General features: G+C 39.1%; 1 protein-coding gene across 4 annotated transcripts in view; it reads left to right on the top strand.

The window, feature by feature from the left end:
• Nucleotides 1-22,440, top strand: part of LOC104067348 (beta-parvin) — a 53,241-nt gene extending 30,801 nt beyond the window's left edge. For all 4 annotated transcript variants that reach the window (XM_054086951.1, XM_054086966.1, XM_009570083.2 and 1 more), the window contains exons 7-13: nucleotides 5,005-5,063; nucleotides 6,784-6,803; nucleotides 8,533-8,594; nucleotides 10,262-10,330; nucleotides 12,572-12,673; nucleotides 16,701-16,773; nucleotides 20,682-22,440. In XM_054086951.1, the coding sequence (XP_053942926.1) occupies nucleotides 5,005-5,063; nucleotides 6,784-6,803; nucleotides 8,533-8,594; nucleotides 10,262-10,330; nucleotides 12,572-12,673; nucleotides 16,701-16,773; nucleotides 20,682-20,758 (462 nt within the window). In that variant the 3' untranslated portion in view covers nucleotides 20,759-22,440. The remainder of the gene's footprint in view (nucleotides 1-5,004; nucleotides 5,064-6,783; nucleotides 6,804-8,532; nucleotides 8,595-10,261; nucleotides 10,331-12,571; nucleotides 12,674-16,700; nucleotides 16,774-20,681) is intronic.
• Nucleotides 22,441-22,823: the final 383 nt, after the last annotated feature.

Here is a 22,823-nt window from a genome sequence, read left to right as displayed (position 1 = left end):
TTGCTCTAGTTATTCCTTTCTCTGCCTGACATTGCCATTTTCTTTCATTCTGCAAAGACTGTACTTTTGGAGAATGTGTACTTTTGCTTTTTATCTTGCCTTCTATCCCAGCTGAAGCTCCTGTGACAGCACAGTCTGTAGCGTGTAAAGCCAGCTTTTCTCAACAGCTGTTGAAATGCCAGGCAGAGCTGCTCCAGCTGGCACTGATCATCCTGTGACTTTTTGCTGTGATGCTTAGTGCTGTTGTCACAAGACAGCTTCAGCTGCTGGCAGCAGGCTATGAAAGCACTTTCTGTATGTGCTATTTACTGTTAGAGCTGTCAGGCTGTAGTAGGATTACTCTCAAGAGTAAAAAAGATAAGGTGATATTGGACTATGTTTTGCAAATGTGGATCACCTTACAAGATGCAATTGCATGGTGGTTGATTAGGCAAGCCTCATCTTGCTTTACATTTAAATAATGACATTTCCCAGGCTGCCTGCTTGAGTGGTCTAGAGGTGTGATGTAAATAAGTAATTGATGCTTACTCCCCGGCTCACAGTAGATGTATGCATTATCTTTAAAAGTTGATTTTGAACTCATTTCAGGATGCTGTAGTTCTTTCATTTTAAGAACTGTGAGTTAGGTATAGCATAACATGAACATAAATAAGAGACGTATTTCTTTTTAAATTTTTTTTTACTGTCTTGGAAAGATATAGAGGAAGAATATAAATGTAAGATGGTCAGCAGTCCTCTGCAATCTTCATGCTAGAAATCTCCTTCTGCCTAGTACAGTGAAGTGTCTTCTGTAACTGATAAGTCAGAAAAAAAACTTAGGTAAAGAATCAAAGCTTCCCTTTCCTTGTCTTTGGTTCAAGCTTCAGGACCCTCCACCTTAGTAGGAGAGGGAAGGATGTAGGGAAAGTGCACATCTTTTGCTGTTGGAGGGATATAGAGAAGGCACCTACTGAGAGCACCTGGTTCGCCAGAGTCCCCGCATCTTGAGACTAGACAAGGCTGAGGTGAAGACATGATGAGATATAGACTCGCAGAAACTAGGGAAAGAAAGAGAGAAAGAGCAACTACTGTGTCCCCAGTGGAGTGCCTGAAGGTATCAGATCAATAGTACAGTAAGAAGTAATTTAAGCTAGAGAGGCTGTAAGCTCTTGCTCGTGGACCTTGAGCCTGGAGTCCTGGAGATGGTTGTGGCATCTGCTGGCTGTGAGCCTGACTCAGCTGGCCTCAATGTGAGAGGAAGCTTTTTTCAGCCCCCTTATCCGACTGCTAAGAAAAGTTTGCAATTCTTCAGCTTTGTTTATTTAAATGGAAAACAAGACACAAAATAAACTGAAACATGTTTCCTCTGGAACAATAACTTTTGCCTTATAGTTTGCTAAATTGAATTTTCGTAGTTCAGCATCCATAATCTAATCTAAAAACGCACACTAGATCAGTAACACGGATCTCTTTAAATAGATTTTATTTAGCCTTTGTTATACTAATGACAAAACAGAAGAATGAGGTTAATATTGTTCCTAATCCCAGTAAGAAAACTATTAGTAAGAAGATAAGTATCATTATAATTATAAATTTATTGTTAAATGATCTTTTATTACAGGTCCCAATAATGATTAGGATCTCTCAAACTAGATCACAATTAACATAAGATGTCTGATCTGAGAGGTTTTAATTTAAATGCCTCTTGCTTGAATATGCATTTAAGGGAATTAATCAACAGTTCAAGTGTTTTAAGCTTTGTAAGCTCTGCGGAACTGACCCTACTGCAAGAAAACATTGCGAGATGTTGTGGGATTATTGTGCGAGAACACACCCACACAGCAGTTTTCAAAACTAGTTAAGTCTCACTTTCATGGGTAACTTTGGCACTTAGGATTATCAGTATCAATTTTGATGAGCTGTCCTCATACTATGCAGATGCATGAGATGCTTCTTGCCTAGAAAAGCAGTGCTTTCAATATAAATAAGAGTCGTATTGGTTTAAAAAGTTACTGCTTAGTCAAGCTATGCGCATTTCCATAGCCCATCCCAGAGCAATGCAGAATACCTAAGTAGCTTGTGTAAGTGTTCTGGACTACTCCATGAAATAAGATAATTTTATGATAGCACTGTGCTAATTGAAAGTATTTATGAAGATCTCCACAGAATGATTCTGGCCTTCCCTTAAATTCTTCCTTCCTGTAACATTCGAGGTAACAGTCTGAGACTGTTCTAAGGTGCTGAATTTTTTTCATTAAAAATGTTTAATTTAGAGTCTGAGAAAGATCTGTAGCTGGATCTCTATCTGTCAAACAATACACTATCCTTTTTTGGTCCTGTACTGTCTAGTTTTCTCAGAAACTTGCAAGTGTTTTGGAGACAATTTTCTGCTTTACCTTTGATGGCAGGAAGAACTTTTACCTACCTATCCATTTGTCAGTCTTATCCAAAATACCTAGAAGACTAATCCAGCAGAAAACCATTTTAAAAAAATATTATTTTATAATGGATGCCATGAGATAGCCCCTCTCAAGAGCAGAGTTCCTGAAACCTAGTTTTGAAAAGGTTTCAAAAAGGTTTGAAAGCAACCTCCAGAATTGGTTTTCTTTGGTTTTCTTTGGGTTTTCTTTTGTGTGAAATAGAAAATTTTGTAACAATGGCAATATATGTCCAAGGTATACATGTCTTAGCAGAGTGAGTGTTTAGGTAGGTATTCTAGTTAAGATCCTGTTGATAGCTTGTCAAAGTGCTGAGTTGAGTGTAAGATGATACACGTTTTAATACTGGTGCCACTCAGCATGTGCCTGTTGTTCCAGCCCTCCTCAGTGAGGACAGGGAGGAGGGAAACTTTGTGGTTTCAGTGTGTGCTTCCAGTGAGAACTGAAAATCCTGAGATTTTTCTTCCAGATGATTCTACTACCTGATGTTTGAAACATAAACTTGCAAGAAATACCCTAATTCAGGAAAACAAAAATGTTCTCAGCAATACATATAAAAATTGTTCTTAAGGCTTCTTGTGTTGATTATTTTTATGAGGCTCAGGATTTTCCTTCTTTTGCACTTAGCTTTCCTTGTCTTCTTTGCATCGTGACCCACCTTTGTGCTGCTGGGAAATCGGAGATATTTTTACAGTAATTCCCTTGTGGTCTTGAGTTGCAGACTGAAAGGTCAGAGGCAAGACAGGATGAAGAATAAATGTGTCTGGTGTCGATGGTGCAAGGAATCGAAATTTTATCAAGGAGTGACATTTGCTTTTGGATTACAAGGCCAAGGGACCTAGGCTTGCTGTGTGAGCTGCATGCTCAGCTGCCTCAGAGGGGGTTATGCAGAAATGCTGCTGTTTTCACCTAACGGGGGTCAGTATTGGCATCCATTCCTCTTTCTTATCAGGCATTTGGGGCATTATTCACTAATCGCCACTTACTGAGTTTTTGTTCACAGATCATAGCATCTTTCATGAAGTGCTTAGGGACATGGTTTAAGGGATTGTTAGGAATGGCTGGACTCAATGATCCAGTGGGTCCTTTCCAACCTGGTGATTCTGTGATTCCTGGGGTGTGTGGTGCCTGGAAGGTCCATAAACCCGTGTTAATAAAGCAGAGATGTAATGGGATGGAATAAAACCAACATTGTTTTGTATGCAAGAAAACATTACCCTGTGAGATGCTTCCTCATTTTTTCCATCCACGCTGTCATACTGACTTGTTCCGAAGCTTCTGGCACCATTCCTGTGGCTCCCTCAGGGGAGCAAGATGAGATATACACATGATAAGGAAGTGAGGGGCTGTGAAAACATGGCCAGCTGGCAGCATCCAGCACAGGGCCTAGCTCAAGCATGGAGCTGTAACGGCACAGCAGTGGGAAACCATGGCTCCAACTGTGCTTTCAGCCAGGTTCCCCGAGTGGTGTCTTGAGAAAGCAACAGTGTTTTTATTCATTGAGTAGGGAGTGGAAGGGAAGGAGTTCGTACTGGTTTTTAGGTTTCAATTTTTATTTCTTAGATTGCTTCTGGGTAAGAATGTGTGCTTTTCAAAGCAGTTCTCCTGAGTAACTTCATATTTGGGGTTCATCTGGTGAAAATTACTGAGATGGCATATGTGTGCAGACTTTGTGCCTGGGCCGTGGCTGGTTTCTCTGCTTACTTGAGTTAACAGCTTTATTATCCCTCCCGTAAGTCATTCTGACAGACCCGGTTCGTAGATGGCTGCTGAGATTTGAGCTCTTCATGTCAACTTTTTAAGCATAGAGAAGGGAGGGAAGTCATTCTTCCCTTCAGGCATAAGGGTATATCCTATAGTTTAGAAAGGGACCCATAGAGATGTTAAGAAAATTTTTCACTTGAGTGAAGGCACTTCCAGCCTCTGAGAGGCATGTGCCATGCCTCCATAACACAGAAACATTTGACCCCACCTGTGTTAGGTGACTGTGTCTTAACAGAGCTGAGGAAGCTGTTATAAAGCTGTCTCACCACATGGTAAATCTCTGTTGGGTAGGATACTCCATATTCATGCAGAAAATTGTCCCAAGTAGAGAAAACCTGGTAACAGGGAGATACTATTCTTTGTGAAATCACTATTTGGGCTTTTTATGACCCTGCTATTTCCTTGATGGATGTGTTCCTGACAGGCATGTGGCTGGTAGCTTCAGTAACGTGCCTGTCCTAGGAAAGTCACCCTTATGCCCAGAGACCTTTAGCAGTGCATTGGAGCTCTGGCCTAGGGGCAGCCGTCCATGTTAGTTCAGCCCCAGGCCTCTCTGGAGAGCCAGGCTGCCAATTGTGTCAAATTGTTGGTTGACACAATGTGTCACGAATGAGTGTCCTCAGGGAAATTAAGATGGGGCTGACAAATGCTCTTTAATTTGTGTTCCAGGCACAATATTGACTCTGGTGTCAGGAGTAGAGAAAGCACATTTTATCCAGTTTTCTCCTCTGAGATTCTGAAAGGTGCTGAATGCTGCAGAGCCCCTAATGAGCTTCTCCTTTACTAACGCCGTCTCAGTTTCTAACTCCATCTTCCTTTCCAGAAACGCGAAGGCCTCCTGCAGACAACTCATGTTACAGAGGAGCTGACGACTACAACAGAGTAAGCACAAACCCCTTTAGCTTTAAAATATGTTTGGGGTGCATTATGTGAGACCATTTACAAAGTTGAAAGAGAGACTTGATATTCCCCCGGCCCCTGCTAAATTAACAAAATCCCTTAATATGGTGCTTTATTAACTATATAGAAATAACTTGGTCTCTGGAAATATGTTACAAAGGACAAAAGTGTCTTCTTGACATTCTTGTGTTACAGAAGCTTTTCTTGGCATTCTTGTGTTACAGAAGCTTTTAACTAAATAGTTTATTGAAAGTGACCTTTGTGGGCCTTTTTTTTTTATTCTGCCTTCTGGAGGTAGCCATGTATAACTAATTCCTGCCCAGTGCTGTTGCCTCTCTCAAGTGAAGGGCCACTGTAGATGTTTTGGGGAAGAATTAGTTTGAGAAAAAGCAGTTCTTTGAAATACCTCTCAAAACTGAAGTTGTACCCTGTTAAAATCATAAGGAGAGAGGATCTCTCTCCATTCAATAGTACCTCAGGACTAGAGCTCAGCAAAAATAAATAAAATAAAATAAATAAACCTCTCCCCTCTCCAGTTTTTGCAATGGATTAGTTTGTTATATGTTTTTACAGTCCTTTTTATAAGGAGAAGGCTAGGCAGCACTTTGGCTGCAAATAAAAGCTGAGATTTTCCTTCACGTGGCCTGAAGGGAACTCTTTCAAGAGGGGCTTACACAAGCCCTCCTCCAGTTTATCAGCATATTGGCTCCCTATAGACTTGGCTCAGGTTTCTATGACTTTGGAGATAAATGAAGTACCATGTAGCTAGCTCAGTGGGGAATATCTTTCAAATGGAAACATTAAAAAATGAGATCATAACATTCCTGTGTGGACACTGAAGATCTCAGTGTTTTTTGTAGCATCAGAGCTCTGTCTTAGGATTTTGAGCCAAAATTCCTCCCCTCAACTCTTGAACAATGTAGTTAACTTGTCCTCTCCTTGAGAAGTGGTTTTTAAGATGTAGTCTGCAGAGTGGGGTTTAGACATTTTTTAGCGGGAAAGATGTTTACAGATTTGCATGTATGTTTGTGTTTTATTATTTATTAGGTTATTTAATATTACACAATAGTAAGAGGTTTACTGTTTAATATGTTGCATACCCAGACATAATTTAGCTATGGAAACTGCAGTGATCAGCAGAATCCAACATTCATTGAATACTTTCAAATGCCTCTTTGCAAATCAGGATCTGATTCTCAGCTGATAAATGTCTCCAGGTGTCTAGTGATGTCACTGGCTGTGATTATAATTCAGATTTGGCAGTTTCATTTACATAATATCCAGATATGATGTATGCTTTCTCTCTTCAGAGAAATCAGATTAAAGTGAGATAGATAACCTTGCTCCTTCTGAGCTGTGTGGTGTAGCGTCTGATGACTGTATTTGTGGAACCTGTACCTCAGAAGGACATTCAGTCTTCATCATAAGAAGTTATGCATAACAAATTATGATTGTGTATAGAACATAGCTATGCATTTCAATTAATTTCAAATGTATCTCCCTGACATCACTTGTGGTCTGCTAGAGTCACATTCCTGCAGCACATTGATTCTGGTCTGTGACATGCTCAGCCTCCTGATTTGGTAGGAGTTGTTAGCCCACAGCATCTTGCAGGAAAGGGTCAGTTAAAACCTATGGTCTTGTATTTTCAAAGTGATTATTCATGAAGTAACCCAATATTTTTGAATGCTCTGACTTGCAGGATGATGATGGGAAGATTTGGTAAGTAACAAAGTTAACTCTGGATTTTTTTTATTTATGTCAGGCATGGAAGTCTTGTCTGTTTTCCTTCAGCAGATCAAGACAATGGATTGGGCAATTCTGCAGGGTTGGAATGTATTGTGGGGGCAGGTTTTGTTTCTCCACACAGATATGGAGCATAATGGGTAGAACCAGATAATCCAGTATACTGCTTATACTCCTTAGACTGGTCTCTATTTTCATTTGTAAGTAATGAATAGTGAAAATGCTGCACAGGGCAATATTTCCTAGTACTCTTGTTAGTGGCTTTCAAGTAAAAAATCTTTGCTCCTCCCGGCAATGAAAATTACACCATCTTCATGCTGTGACCATTTAGTTTAAATATAAATAAACACATGAAAATTACTGAAGGAAAGGTGTATGGTATAAGATCTAAGATAGCCCTGTTGGTCTATCCACTTTTAATGACCAGTCGGTCCTCTTTAATTCCTGTACATGGAGCATCTCATGTCCTCCATGTTCACTAAGTTTTAGAATTCAGACCTACCAACTGTAGATCTGGTCATCTAAACTAAAACCAATTTTTTTGGTGTTGCTGCTGAGAGTCTTCTTTTGCATTTAGTATTGTTGGTGGCATTAAGTCAGTTGTCACTGAAGAGTTGTGAGCTTTTGTAAAGGACTGTATGTGATGAACAAGTAATTTAGTTTTTCTTTACCCCAGTTATAAAATGTGAACACTACCATTTTCCCCTCTTGCAGAGTATCTACATTAATAATTAATGAGATACTTGGAAAGTAAGTAGTGTCAGGGGTCTATAGGGGCTAAATAACATATCTTCAGATACCAAAGGAATTTGAATAATAAATATATTTGTTTATTTAACAATGGAAAACTGTTAAAATGTGTTCTGTAAATAAAAATGATTTGAACTTGGAAAAACTGTTAAAAGCTATGTTGAAAATTTTAACAGTTTAAAACCTGCAAGCATTTCCAGCATTTTTTATACATTTTTAAAAGTGCAATTACAATTGGTTAAATGTCTAATTTTTTCTTGTTTTATCTGATAGTGATAGTTGTCATCCAAAAAAATCAGTGTTTAGAAAACTTCAGTCAGCCCAAATTTGACATAGTGTGAAATCTTGCACCAATATAGTCAGTTTAGAAGATTTTAGATTGGATTAGATTTTGTTATACAATGCTTTGAAAGCCTAAACATAATTTAAATCTTCATACCGTATGTAAGCTTTGCTTTTCATGCACTGCTGAATGACATTTCACTTGTGTTCAGTTTTTAGCTTTACTGAAGTCAGGGTACTACCAGTAATTTTAAATTAACCAAATGAATATCTAATTTTGCATTGAGCAGTGGATGCAACCATAGCTATTACTGTGGCTGTAGTGCACCAAACCAGGTGATGCTTCAGTGGCTCATGATTTAAGTTAGGTTTGGGGCATAGCTGAAATCTGTTTTGTTTTGATTTTTCTTCCATTTACGTATTTTGTGTTCCAATTATGAATGGCAGAAGAGGCAAATAAGTCAATGATATGTTTATTTTCAGTTATCTCGAAGATTCCCAGGTGAGTTTGCACTGGCATTTAGATACTGAAATAGGGTGATGACTTTTAGCCTGAATCTCTGTTATATGGCTTTCTGAGAAAGACCTTTAAGCTTGGGACACATAATCTGCTTCCCATATTTGGCTGTTGTAGGTGTATTGATAGGTACTTTTTTTTTCCCCCTAAAACCAGAACGTGATGCCTTTGACACACTTTTTGATCATGCACCAGACAAACTCAGCGTAGTCAAAAAGGTAAAAAATAAAATTCAAGTTTTATTTTCTATATTGCTTTTATTCTTACGCTTTTGAAACATAAATCTTCTTCCAGAAAGATCTGGAAAACAGCATAAGAGGATCCTAAAATAGTGAAAAAGCTGTATATCCCCCAAAGATCACTGTTTCAAAGTCAAGTGATTCATTGCCTTTGGTCAGCCTTGCCTCATTACTCTCATTTATTGACCAAGGTTTGTCTACATAGCACTGCTGGATTCAATCAAAATGATGCCAGATAGAGAAAAATACTCTGCAAAGTATTTGCAGTTGTACAGATCATTCTGAGTGGACAATTGTGCACACTTTTAAATCCCAATGCTGTTCTATTGTGAGAAGGCACTGGGCTGTACGCTGAGTGGTTGACAGTAGTCACTACCATTGTAGGCTGAATGTCAAGCAGAGCCCTGCACGTGTCTTCAGCTTCAGCTTCCCCAAGAAGCACTCACTGATTCATTTTCAGCTCATACTTGTACTAAGGATGATCTTCCACTATTGGAAGATTATTTTCCACAGTACCCTGAAATGGGATTCACCCATAAATAAGTTTGCTAAATATAAAACATTTTCAGAAGAGTTGCTTTTGTCCCAGGGCTCTTCTGCTTAATGCTAATTCACATGGTCCTCTGCTCTCCTCCATGGCTGAGCATCATTGCGAAGCACGCCTATCTAAACATGTTCTTGACATGGCTCTTTGTGCTGATCAGAGCAGAGGGGTAAAAGTAGCTGTTGATCTCTGCCAGCTCGTGTTAGATAATGAAGAGACTCCATGTTTTACCATCAGCTAGTTCCAACATGGGTGTAAAGCTATATATTATAACAGTAGTATGCAAAGAACAGCGTCTAATTTGTCCCTTTGCTTCATATGAAGCAAAGGATGTAAGCATTTGAAATAATGCTTTGAAGTTTCTGGAAGATTTTATCTTTCCAGTCTGAAATGTCTTCTAGAAGATTGTTTTAAAGTTGACAGAAAATTAAGTTAACTCTATCTATGCAATGGAAGCGTTAACGCTCAGCTCTTTTGGAAGTGTTGTAAACAGGCTGGCAGATCTCTATGCTTAAATACATTAGCCTATATCTGCCCAATAGTAGCAGGATCTTGAATGCCTGCTTCCTGCAGGAATAGAGATGCCAGACTTGGGCTACATCGTGACTGTGGTTTGCTAATTGATATGCACATGACTCCAGGAACCTAGGCGTGTGCTGAGTACTGTATTACTGACATCTTCTCTTGGGAGTCTTAGCTCAGTGATGCTGATGCCTTGCTTCCAGGCAGTGGATCTTTTCCAAGATATTAGTGTAGAAAGTAAACACATCCACTGCTTGCTTCTTTTTCACTAAGAACCTGTGAAAGAATCAATGTCATCACAGCTTTTTCCCATGATACTAGAATATGCATTATGTACTAGGAAAAATAACAATTAGGGTGTATGTAAGAGCACCATCTGGTGACTTCTGGCATATGGTGCAACAGAAATGACTATATGACTGATTTTTTTCAGTTTTATGTACTTAATTATGCGAAAGCCAATAGCACATATATATACTTACTAAGCCTAATAAAATGTCTTAAAAGATTATGTTAACCCTTTTGTATAAGCACAGACTGTAGTGTTTAACATCACTGGTTCTGGTGTTTTCTTTTATAGTCTCTGATCACCTTTGTGAACAAACACTTGAATAAACTGAATTTGGAAGTAACAGAGTTAGAAACTCAGGTAAGAGACTTTGTCTTTTTTAATGTAATCTGTGTAAATTGCAAATCTGAGCCATCACTCCATAAAACTTTGTTATGGAACTGTTTATCTTTGGGCATGTTTATGGCATTTATTGTATTGTAATTTATGGTATTAGGGCCCTGTCTTTTAAGTGGCAATGACATTCACTGACACTTGCTTGCTTTACTTACGTTTACACATCCTTCTTATTGCTATTTATTTGTATTATAAGGTGAAATTCTTGGATATTTAATAGTGTTATATTAACGACTGTAGAACACGGCTAGATTTCAAAGCAATTTGTTTCTCAGATCTAAGCGGAGTACTGCAAAGCAGTTGTTATAGTTATGGGTGGATGGTGGGACATGTTTTTCCTAGCTCTGAGGATTCATGATGAGCTAGTATAAGCCCTTAACAGCTGGCTGTCTGGGGCTCTTGGAAGGTGTGTGGACTGCAAAGTGCAGTTCATCATAGAGATATCAGTGCTAGATTTGATCACATCAAAGTGGGACTGGAAACAATTTTGCTGTTCCAGCAAAGGCCTTAATATCCTCCTCTTTACCCTACTATCTTGTAAGCACATGAGCTGTGCTTGCTTCTTAGCCGTGTGGATTGATGACTCGGAGCTCATGTACTGCAGTGGCTTGAGTGGCACTAGCATCCAGGTTAGTTAACAGAGGTAAATGTTAACCAGCACCATCTGCTCTGAGGAGTTCTCTGTCTCTAGTGCAGAACTGGGTTCTGAATATACTTAGAAACCTTAAGTAAGTGTGAATTTTAGTGTCAGTAGGATAGTTCTCACTTTACAGATAAAAATTAAGCAATTTTCGGGCATGGGCTTGGCTAAGTAGAAAGAGATATATCTCCCACAGTTCACTGGACTGTGGAGAGATGGTTATGTTGCTATCCCAGCAAAAAAAATAAGCACAGCCTTTAGAGATTTTTACTAGGAGTATGGGTAATTGGTTTGAGCATGGCTTAGTTTAATACCAGTCATTCACTGCTATTTTATAGCTTTGCTGAAATAAGTTGGTGACTGGATCTGATCTGTCACAAGAAATTGTTGCTTCAGGCCTTAGAAGTACCCAACAATTTATTTTTGAAAAGGTTAGAGGATGTCATATACACCCTATCAGGATCACAAGTGAGTAGTCTGTTAGAAAGAGATAATGTTAACTTCCTTAGCCAGTAAGTAGCCATCCTATCTTGTAGGAATACTGAACAGTAGTGCTGAAAGTGTTTAATATATTATTTAGTATTTACTGAAATTGTAAACAATCTAGTTTGACATGGGGAAAAAAAGTTGTTTCGTAAATTTAGACCTGTGACAGGGGAAACTTAATTTGTTTTTCTGATTAAGGGAAGAGATTTGAATGTCCAACACACATGACTCAGTAGCAATTGTGGTTGAAATGACCGGTGTAGTGATAGGGCTGGATGTATATTATGTAAGTGTGTTTCCTGGGAATGTTTGGGTTTTTTTAATCAAAAAAGCTTTGTTCAATACTGTAGTGAAATTGGCAAGACTTCTCAAGCAAATAAAATGAATAGGAGGAAGAGCAAGAAAAGACATACATACTATAACCTTACCCCAAAGTATTCAGTAGCCTAGTAAATAGTAACTGGCTGGAGATAAAGAAGATCTTGTTTTCAGTCCTGCCTATCCAGACCAAGTGTTCTGCATAACTATGGGCTGCAAATTGTAGGTAACTCCCAGGCAAATTGTTTTTAATTTCTCCTGAAAAGAGCTATTTACTGTGTGTAAGTAATTTAAATAGTTGTTGGCACATGATCTTGCGTGGGTTAATTCTATAGCAATAGCTGATGTGCTTCCTTGCTTTGCTCAGGAAATGACACTAGGGGAAATAATGCTACCAGATGTGGAGAGAAGCCATTGTATCCTTTGTTTTTTTAATTTTCTTTAGAGAACTGACCAGAATGCAGCTATATAACAGGCCCTTAAGAAAAGAATAATTAATCTTGCTCAGCTGCATTGGTGATGGCAAGGGTATAGGTGAATCCAGGGAGCAGATGAAACAAAGCCCTTAATGCTTGTTACGGTTGCTGTCAGTTCTTTGCTGTGCCTGTAAGGAGCAGTCGGTGACTCCTGTGCTAGTAAACAACAGTGGTAGAAATCAAAGTACATAATTCGGGCTAAGCACTCTCTGTTCTACTTATTTATGAATGCTTATTTGAAAACAGATGCTTTCATCTAGGAATGTCATTGGTATTTCTGTTTAGTTTGCAGATGGTGTTTACTTGGTTTTGCTCATGGGTCTCCTTGAAGACTATTTTGTTCCACTTCACAACTTCTACTTAACACCTGAAAGTTTTGATCAAAAGGTGGGTGGAAACTCTAAGTTATATTCCTTTTCTTTGTTACCACATGATATTTTCCAATGATTGTATCCTTTCTCTTTGTGCCCAGTAAATGAGAACCTGGTATATTTCTTTCTCTTCAGGAGCTGTAGCAAAGGTGTACTGGCTGGACACTTGACAATGCTACTAAAAGCTGCTTGTGAAATAAATGGGTAAATTTCCCATAGTTAAAGAAGAAAGATATTCTGTTACTAGCATCAAACAACACATAAAGGTCATGAAATCGGGAATGAATAGATCAGTAAGAAGTGCTTTGTACTATATGGTACTTTCCATAATCAAAGTAATTTATTAAATTGTAGTACTGCCTGAAGTGTTTTTGTGCACAGGGCTCATAGAATAATAGAATGATTTGGGTTGGAGGACCTTAAAGATCATCCAGTTCCAACCCCACTGCCATGGGCACCTCCCACTGGGTCAGGCTGCTCGAGGACCCATCCAATCTGTCCCTTAACACTTCCAGGCGAGGAGGCATTCCACAACTTCACTGGGCAACCTGTGCCAGTGCCTCACCACTCTCATTACGAAGAATGTCTTCCTAATGTCTTGTCTAAATCTTCGCCCCTCCAATTTATAGCCCTTCCCTCTAGTCCTGTCACTACATGCTCTTATCAAAAGTCCCTCCCCAGCTTTCTCGTATACCCCTTCAGGTGTTGGAAGGCCACTCTAAGGTCTCCTTTGAGCCTTCTCTTCTGCAGGCTGAAAAACCCCAACTCTCTCAGCCTGTCCTCATAGCAGAGGTGCTCCAGCCCTCTGTTGATCTTTGTAGCCCTCCTCTGGGCCCGTTCCAACAGTTCCATATCCTTCTTATGTTGAGGATTCCAGAACTGGACACAATACTCCAGGTGAGATCTCGCAAGAGTTGAGCAGATGGAGAGAACAACCTTCCTTGACTTGCTGTCCACGCTTCTTTTGATGCAGCCCAGGATATGATTGGCCTTCTGGGCTGCAAGTGGCCATTGCCGGCTCATGTCGAGCTTCTCATCAATCAGCACCCCGAAGTTCTTCTCTGCAGGGCTGCTCTCAATCACATCATCCCTCATCCTGTATTGAAACTGGGGATTACTCTGACCCAGGTGTAGGACCTTGCACTTGGCCTTGCTGAACCTCATGAGATTCACACAGGCCCACTTGCCCAGCTTGTCCAAGTCTCTCTGGATGACATCCTTTCTGCATGACATTTGCATCACTTGGCTTGATGTGATCTGCAAACTTGCTGAGGGTACACTCAATCTCACTGTCTATATCATTGATGAAGTACTGGTCCCGGTGCAGACCCCTGATGGATACAACTTGTCATGGATGCCTTATTGTGCCTGACGGTAGATCTGATGCCTGGCCTTGCCTACTATGTACTATGTAAATAGGTAAGGAAGACAAAAGGTGAGAAATGGGAAGCTCTGCTTTAGCTGCATCCTATGCACTGGTATTGACTTGGAGATAGAGCTTCTTCCCTAGGTCACAGAATGTCATACGTAAAAACTGCCCCCTCATCCCATCAGTTGCCTACCTGTTAGTTCATTTAGTTTATTTGATGTTCCTATAACCCAAGTGAATGAATATAATTTCTATTACAGTACCTTCTATACATATGAATTAGAGGTGCTTCCTGGGCCGTGATCTTTGGTTGATCTGGGGTTAGAAACTACGTGTTGAGTGGTAACATGTTTTGGAGCTAATCTGAAGCCAAGATGATTGCTCTGATCCTGCCAGGGAGGGAGCATGCAAAAAATTGCCATCTGAAGTCAATTTGTGAGCACAGACATCTGATTCTGTGTCCAGTTCCTGGCAGGATCATTGCCAACATTGCTGACGTTGACTTTGAGAGAATGTGCTAGCTTCCCTTTTTTTTGGATGTTCCTTTCTGTTTGGTAAGGAGTGAATGACCTGCTGCCTAACAGTGTCTCAGACAAAATGAGCTTTGAGGAAGAGTGGATTCTTTGCAGTCTTAGATTGTCTCAATCATCATCAGGGTATTACAGATGGAAAGAGACAAAGTAAGTGTCTTGCTCTTAGCCCCACACTTGCTCCATTATCCTGTGTCCTTCCTAGTGTTGATGATAAGAAGAGTTCTTATAACCAAAAGTTTGCCTTTTTCTGACGTTTCTGGACATGCATCCACATCTGTGTATATTTTGTACCTAGTATCCATATACTCTGAGCCTGGTTGTGCTGGAGTGATATGTCTGCCCTCTGCTTTTTATTCTGCCAGGTTCTGCGGTGGAGAGGATGCAAGTATTGTGTTGCCTGAGCTGGAGCAGAATATGGCTAGGCCAGGAGTGGAGACACTGACAAAATTTAAACGAGCAAATGATTTATAAGTCAAGGGCCATTTAAAATGGTGTTTTCTTCATAGTGGCTTCAGCCCAGATTGTTCCTGTCAAGCACCCCTCAGCAATGGTAGTTCATTTTGAATTTTGCATACTGCACAGGAACTTCATACAGCAGTGGAAAGATGGTTGTCTCTTACGTCTTATACAAGCTCTCCTTTATACCTTTCTCTTGCTTTTCTATCCTTGTATCTTGAATTTTCACCCTAGTAGAAATGCAGGATGCTGAGCTGTAGCCAGCACCTGTTCAGTTAGGGTTTTGTTATTAATGGTTTAAAATCATAAAGATTATCTAGTATTCCTGAAGTAATGTTGTGGTTTGTGTGGAGGGTCTGCCTTGAGGAATGAGAATATGTAAATCAAAGTAGACTCCTTGTTCTTTGGAAAGGAAAAAATATTTTCCTCTTGAAAGTAGTTGGTTTTGTCACAATGAATGAGGAGGAACTGTAGCAGGTAATAGGAGATTAGCAAAGTCATGAGCAATAAGTACCAGTGAAAGGGGCCTTTCTTCCTTGCTGCAGGGGTGCTTCGTGTATGTAACTCCCTTATCTTCAAGATGAGTAGCTTTAATTAAATCCCTCCACCTTGCTATATATCTCCAGACCTGTCCTTTGCAGTAACAAAAATGTGCAGACTTTATTATCCAAATTACCTTGCTTAAATTTCAGTAAGTGCAAGCCAGAAAGCTGCTTCTCAAATCTTTTTAAACTGTAATGTTGGCTCCTCAAAGGAAAGATTAAAAGAAGATACCCACTTTCTTGTATTTTTTCTTCTGTCCATTTTCTTTCCTCTTACTTTATGCTCACGTATGATCATTGGTGGCTTGTTCTTACTATACAGTTATTGCAGCTCTTACTGTACAGTTGTGCCTGGCTTGTTTTACAAGTTCACTGCAATGTCTGTCTAGGAAGTGCCATCATTAAGCAGTTTTTGAAGCAATTGTTTCATTAGAGAAACTTATACTGACTTTTATCTCTGTTTTCAAGTAGAGGAAGCCAAAGCACCAAGAGACTAAGAGATTAGCACAAGGTTGTACAGCAAGCAGCCTGGCTCCTTGATTATGTGCTGTTGATACTGCTTTATATGCAGCTGATAATAATGCAGCAAAGACATGCTGTTTAAAAATATTTCCATGTAGTGCCCTTATTTCTTCTTTCTTATATACTCATATGTATTTTCGCATCCCTGTTCAGTTATTCCACTTCTGTTACATTCCTTATTGCCTTGATGGCAAGTGATCTTCTACCTCATAGTTGGAAATCTTGATCTTGGTTGCAGGCAGGAAGAACACGACAAAATGCAGCTCTGTTGTAGTTGTTACTGGAAGCTCTCTGGACCTGCCGTAGAGACTGAAATTGAGACTTAATGGGGTTTCCTGGTTCATGTGGTACTCAGTCACATTTTTACACTTAAAATTTGGAAATTTTAAATTACTTTCTTTGTATAAAAAAGTGAATATTTGCCCTATAATGAGACAAGATTTCATTTCTTAGTCTGTCATATGTACTTTCTGCCATGCATAAATATGTAAATGTTTAATATTGATTTAAATAGAATTATTCTCTATGTCACATATAGAAAGAATAAAGCACTTTAAAAATTTCTTTAAAGGTTCTTAAGCCTATATAACTTTGAGTTTCTAAACACTTTACCTCTTTCAGGTTCACAACGTTTCCTTTGCTTTTGAGCTGATGCAAGATGGAGGACTAAAGAAACCAAAAGCTCGCCCTGAAGGTATAGACACACTGTGTGGCTTTAAATTGTATATAAAGACTTAATACCTTGTGCATTTCAAGTGCATATCCATTTGAAGACAGTAGCAGTAGATCCACAAAGAGGAGCTGTAAATACGTCCCTTGATCATTTTCCAAAGGATTCATTGTCTGGAGTATATCCTTACTTGTGTTTCTTATCTGGAGTAGATTCACTAAGGTGTACAAGTCCAGCTTTAGCGAATGATCCAAGAGCTGTTCAGTGCTGTATTATGAATTCACTGGTATTCTGAATAACAATCCATCCAGGAAGCTTTTCATGGTCTAATTCTCATAATTCTTGCATTTAGCTCTGTTTTGGGCTCTTGTGATTAGATTTCACCGGCAGATAACTGAAAGGCTTTTGGGTTTTTTTAGTAGAACTGGCTACAATTTCAGTTTTTGATTTATTTAGACTTAAGACTCAGAACTGAAACATATAAAAAAGTGAGTTTGGCCTTTATAGCCTCTGAAACTTGAAATTAATTAATAATGAAGTCTGCATTGTTGCTTGCACCTAGGGATAACAAGAGGAATTAAAACTTTATGACTGCTAAATGAGCTGTTAGAAGGTTCCGCAGAACAAAGAAAAATGAAAAGCTCCCAAGAATTGTTCAGTTTGATCTAAAATGATACAAAATGGTGATAAATAGCGAGTAAATAAATTCACAAATAGTTAGGCAGGGTATAGTGGGGGAAAAAAGTAAAAGGCAATATTAAATGTATGTGTAGCCTGTCAGTGCTGTTGTTTTAGATTTGGGGATGAAAAATGCTCCTGAAGAATTCAGTGAAGCAAGATACTAACTTGGGAAAGTAAAGTGTGCTGAATATCAGAGCTGAGTCAGTGGGTATATGAGGAGGACAAGGAAACTGGGGAAATAAAAATGGATAAATCCAGAACAGTGGTTTTTTTGAGTGGAAACCTTAAAGAGATTGCAGTAGGAGATCAGCTAAGCTAGATAAGCCTGTTTAGAGAAGAAGATGTTAAAAACCCCGAAGAAGACTTCTCCATTTGAAAGCTTGTCCCTTTTTGTTTTGTTTTCATTGGTTGATCTAGCAGGAGGTTACCTTCTCATAAGGCTATCTTGTATCCTTACACTATTCTGACTGGTAGAACATTATAGCAGATCTTTTGTTTGCTCTGGACAAGGTGGGTACATCTAGTAAGCAGCAGAATATGTTTAGGTGTTTTACTAATTGAAAATTTAATTATTAATAGAAGGCAAAGAGCAAAATTAGCCCACAGAACATCCCTTTTTGATTTTGCTGCTGCAGGATGTACAGTCTCTTGTGTGTATACCTTCCTCTTCTGTATGTGTACCCATTACTGGCAGCTCTAGTTCGCAGCTCTTGGAGTGAGTGTGCTGATCTGGTGTCTGTGTGGCTGAAATTGCCCGTAAAACTGACTGTTGCTCTTGAAAAGCTGTTCCTATGGAGAGGCCAATAACATCTTGGGCATTGCTTGTCACTGTAGATTCATCGAATTCTCTATAGGATCTTGACAGTCAGCACAGTCATGTAATACATGTTTCTTAGAACAAGAATTCATTTTGTCATAGACTCTGATGCTGTGCAAAAAGTTTTGTGTGTAATATTCTCTCTTAATGCTGTATTGATCTATTGTTCATTCCTAAATAGGCTGGAAAACTTGTTGGGTGAATCCATGTGCTTGAATGTGAATTGAGTTGTAAATACCTCTTGAATTAGTTGTAGGGTTTTCATGTAAAATGTCTAGAGCAGAACATGACAATTTTCATTTCTATAGCCTGTGCCTTCTCCACTGCTTGCAAGAAAGAGATCTTATTTAATATTTTAGTGTGCCTTTGTACAGGTGATAAAAATAGGAGGGTACAGGACAGCTCCTCTTCTCTGTTCATCCAGCTCAATTCAGTGGGTTGAGCCAGCAGCAGAAATTGATGCTGAGTTAATGCAGCAAAAGTATGTGGATAAATTTATTACCCTCTAGTGGGGTTGTTATGGAGTGTGAAAGTTTTAAACTAATGGAATATTTTAAACTATTTTGATGATTTATGGCCCCTTTCAGTTAACATTTTATTAGTTGGTTTTGGTAATATTACGAATGTGCATGCTTCATCTTAAAATAAGAAATTGGAGGATTTTTCCCTGAGAACACCTGTTAGATAGGTTCAATAATGAACGCTGCAGTCACCCACACAGGAAGGATGCATCTCACACTATTGTACTCTTCAATGAAGCAAAGGCTTACAAGGTCTGAAAGTTAGGAAAATGTCAAACTGGAATTACAGGATAAGTTTTGCAACAGTAAAGGTAATTAATCATCAGTGTGGATTGTCAAGGGATGAAGGTAGAATGTCCACCTCTGGAAGAAAAAAAAATTGTCAGCCAAAGGCAGGAACTGAACCCTGCAAGATTTGGTTACACTGCTTCATGCTGTATCAGCTGAGATGGAGGTTACAGTGGGTCAGGGAAAAGACGTATCCTGCTTTCAGTGGTAAGCTGAAACATGGGTGGCAAGGGGAAAAGAAAACTATTTGGGAGAAATGGGGCAAATACACATTACAAATCTCTGACCACTACAGAGCTGACTGTTTAGGCCAGCGGTTTTAGCATTTTCATAGCGCCAGCACTGTTTTGTTTAATCGTTTAGCAAACAAAAGTGACTGCCAGCATCAGTGGGTCAAATCTTGCTGGTAGTTGTCTCTTCTTTAGATACTGGGTCTCAGAATGGAGGAACCAATGCTGATTGTGGCTTTTACCTTACTGAGAATGCTATGTTAGTAAGCAACTTGCTACGATACCTGGAAAAATTAGAAATGTGTTTCATATTTTAGTTATCTAGGTCGGACATATCTTTTTTTGGGGGGGGGTGTATTACTTCACAGCAGTTAGAATCTTTCCTTTCTTTGGGCAGAAGTGTATTTTCCAAATGTGAAACACAAAATCATAAATGAAGAATGTAAAATAGTACAGGAAAAAAAGTAGAAAAAAAGAGTTTGAGAGCTTACTAAAATACTAGATGAAGTGTGAGGGTAAGAATGTGGGGTGGGAGGGAAGGGTGGAGAGGTCCTGGCAATGATTCTTCAAAACAGGCAGTAGGTGTTTCTTCTGGACCTCCCATTAGTTGTACTTAGTCTGTTAACTGCTGTATTCCTAGTTCTTTGAATTTTTTTTTAACGATCTCTTCTTCCTTATTTCTGCTTCCATATGCATTGTTTACTGTGTATTTTTTGCTTCCTCCTCCTTTCTTGGTTATTAAATACAACCTTTCTTCCCACCTCTTCAGTCTTCACTGTGCTTTGTCTCCCTCCATAGGGTCTGGATACCATGCCTGTGGTATTTCCTGGGATTTAAGTATAGTAACAGGTTGGGAGGTGCTAGCAGAAAAGCTTTTTGTTGAGAACTGTTCCAGACCAATTCCATGGTCTAGCATGGTAAGAAGTGATATTAGATAACAGGAGGCTTTGCATCTGCTAAGAAAATTCAGGCTTTGTTTAATCGTAGACTGTATCATTGTAGAGTTGGGGATGTGTGAGGTTCAGTTTCTCACATGATTTGTGTGGCTACTTGTTTGCTGCTTCTGTGGACAGTGAAGTCATCAGTGGTATTACCCAAAGCCTTTATCCTGGGTGTCAGACAGAAGCAGACTTTCTCTGTCACCAGTTTTAGATGAGGAAGGGAATTATCTTTTTTCCAGTGTCCCAAAGAAGTTAGCTGTGACTTTATTATCATGAAGGTGCTTATAAGTGCATCACACTGGACATTTAAAAAGCTTGACCTGGGCAGATCAGAACTCTGTGGGATTTTTTGTTGCTGATCTCACCAGCTCAGAAATGTGGGAACTTTTGTTCCTTTGAGGACAAATGAAGGATAACAAAAAGCAAATGAATGATTTCTTCTTTTCTTCCACAGATGTTGTCAGTTTGGATCTGAAGTCTACCCTCAGGGTTCTATATAACCTGTTCACAAAGTATAAGAATGTTGAGTGATCCTGGAAGCTGCTGAGATCTTCATCCTTCCAACCTCCTGAGGCAGAAATTACAATAAATGCACCCTCTGCACACTCCCATTGTACCTTATGCTGTACTTCATGCATTCTTTTGACAATTGATGTGATTTCTCTGTAACTGTTTGTGTGACAATCCCACTAAAATTAATACATGTGTATTCTCTTGTCCACTTGATAATGTGTAGCTATTTCTCACTTTTACCATAAGATACTGTTAGATCTGTTGTTACGATCAACAGATGTTCTTTTGATAAAGGAAATATACCACTAACTACTTTAATAAGCAAGGAAAACATGAGACGTTTCTCATGGCTGGAGACTCTGATTCAGTAGACTTTCTTTTGTATGCTCCTTGGTTGCAGCTGGCATTTGATGATTTTCGAGGCTTAAGTGTTAGCAATAGAAAATAAGCATTGGAATTTATGTAGAAACTGAGCCTCTTCTGTTAAATATGGTTATTTATGTTCTGTTGGGTAGGTGAGGCTGAGGAGAATTACAGGCACTATCTGAAGCTAATGGCAAAAGTTTCAGATTTTGTGCTACCCTCATGCTACTCAGTGTTATTTCCATTCAGTGTTTACACAGAGTAAGTCTTGCAATGAAATGACCAGGTAACCTTTTGATGTCTGTTTTTTATTTCATCTCCCTGCTAGAAGAAATTTTGTTGCTAGAGTCACTGTCATCTGTTAAGCACGCAGCTTCAATCAGGTCAGTCAGGAGCTGGTCAAATAGGCAAAAGCTGGATTAATGCTTTTTACCCGTGGTCATGTCTGAAGCTAATATGGGGAATAATAAGCTTGGCAGTTTAAAGGCTAATTCTTCATTTCATGTAGATAAAGGATCAAATTCATTCCTGCTGTAGTTACCGGCAGCTGTATAGTTCGGGGTGGGGGGTGGGGTTTAGGCTTTTATAAACAGAGTTTTATGTATTTTCTTTCCTAAAGAGTAAATCTGAATTCCTGTTTAAAGAAGAGCTTGCCTGTACTTATGGATTGCACTGGGCTAGTGAAGACGTGGTCTACGTAGTACAAACCAATGGGTAGCACTCAAATGTGATGCTCTTCAGTGATGAGTTATGTTTCAAATTAACTTCAAGTTGCCCTGTGCCACCCCAAGAAATGCTCTGCAAGCCTTTGGCTTAGTCCTGTTGTCTTTTAAGCTGTTATGAATTTTAGTGGGAATTAGTTTTAAAAAAGGATTCCTACATTGATCTGGTGGACCCTAGTTGCTTCATAGTACTTCACAGGTTTCATCTGTAGAGCTGTGCCTGGCTGATGATGTGCTAGGTGCAGCAGTAGCCCAAACACTCCTCTGCTGCACTCTGTTTTTCAAGATGAAAAACAAACAATATCAGATTTTTTTAAATCAGTTTAAACCTTACAGGATTTCTTCCCCACACTCCAATGCTTTCAATATTAATGTATTTTTTAAGAGTCTTTCCTGCTTTTTTAACAGTGTTTGCTCTGGATTTCTAACTACTAAAAACCAGCCTTGCATATGAAATTCTAGACTTGTATGCTGGAGGCATCCAGCCTTGTAACAAGAATTGTGTACTGTAAGCAAGTTACAATGCAATGCTATGTTTGCTAAAATTTACAGCAGGAGTGTTATGCATGGTTTGGGACAGTTGTACTATTTATTCAAATAAATAAATAAATATAATTTGATTTTCTACATCTTTTTTTCCTAAATGGACAAGTCTGTGGGAAGATCTTTCAAACCTGAGCTTCAGCCATCTTCTCATCAAGGTTTCTAGTTATATGGTAATGTGTGTGGACTTAACAAAGTGGTAATCTCAGGTTTATGGCCCTGATACAGGTGATGAGATTGTTATGGGGAGACACATATGAGCTCTTTCCGTAGGTTTCATCAGCTGCTTTTTTTTTCATATATATATATATATACACACACTATATATTACTCTGCTACTGGACCTGATCAAATTGTTTACCTTTTCTTTTGACAAGAGAAAAGTAACTGAATTACACACTCTGATACCATTAGAAGACTTAGGGCCCAGTTCTTCCAGAGTGGCACAGAGTGAA

This window comes from Cuculus canorus, chromosome 1 (genome assembly GCF_017976375.1).
Source record: "Cuculus canorus isolate bCucCan1 chromosome 1, bCucCan1.pri, whole genome shotgun sequence".
Taxonomy (NCBI): Eukaryota; Metazoa; Chordata; class Aves; order Cuculiformes; family Cuculidae; genus Cuculus; species Cuculus canorus.
This window is presented reverse-complemented; position numbering and strand designations above follow the sequence as displayed.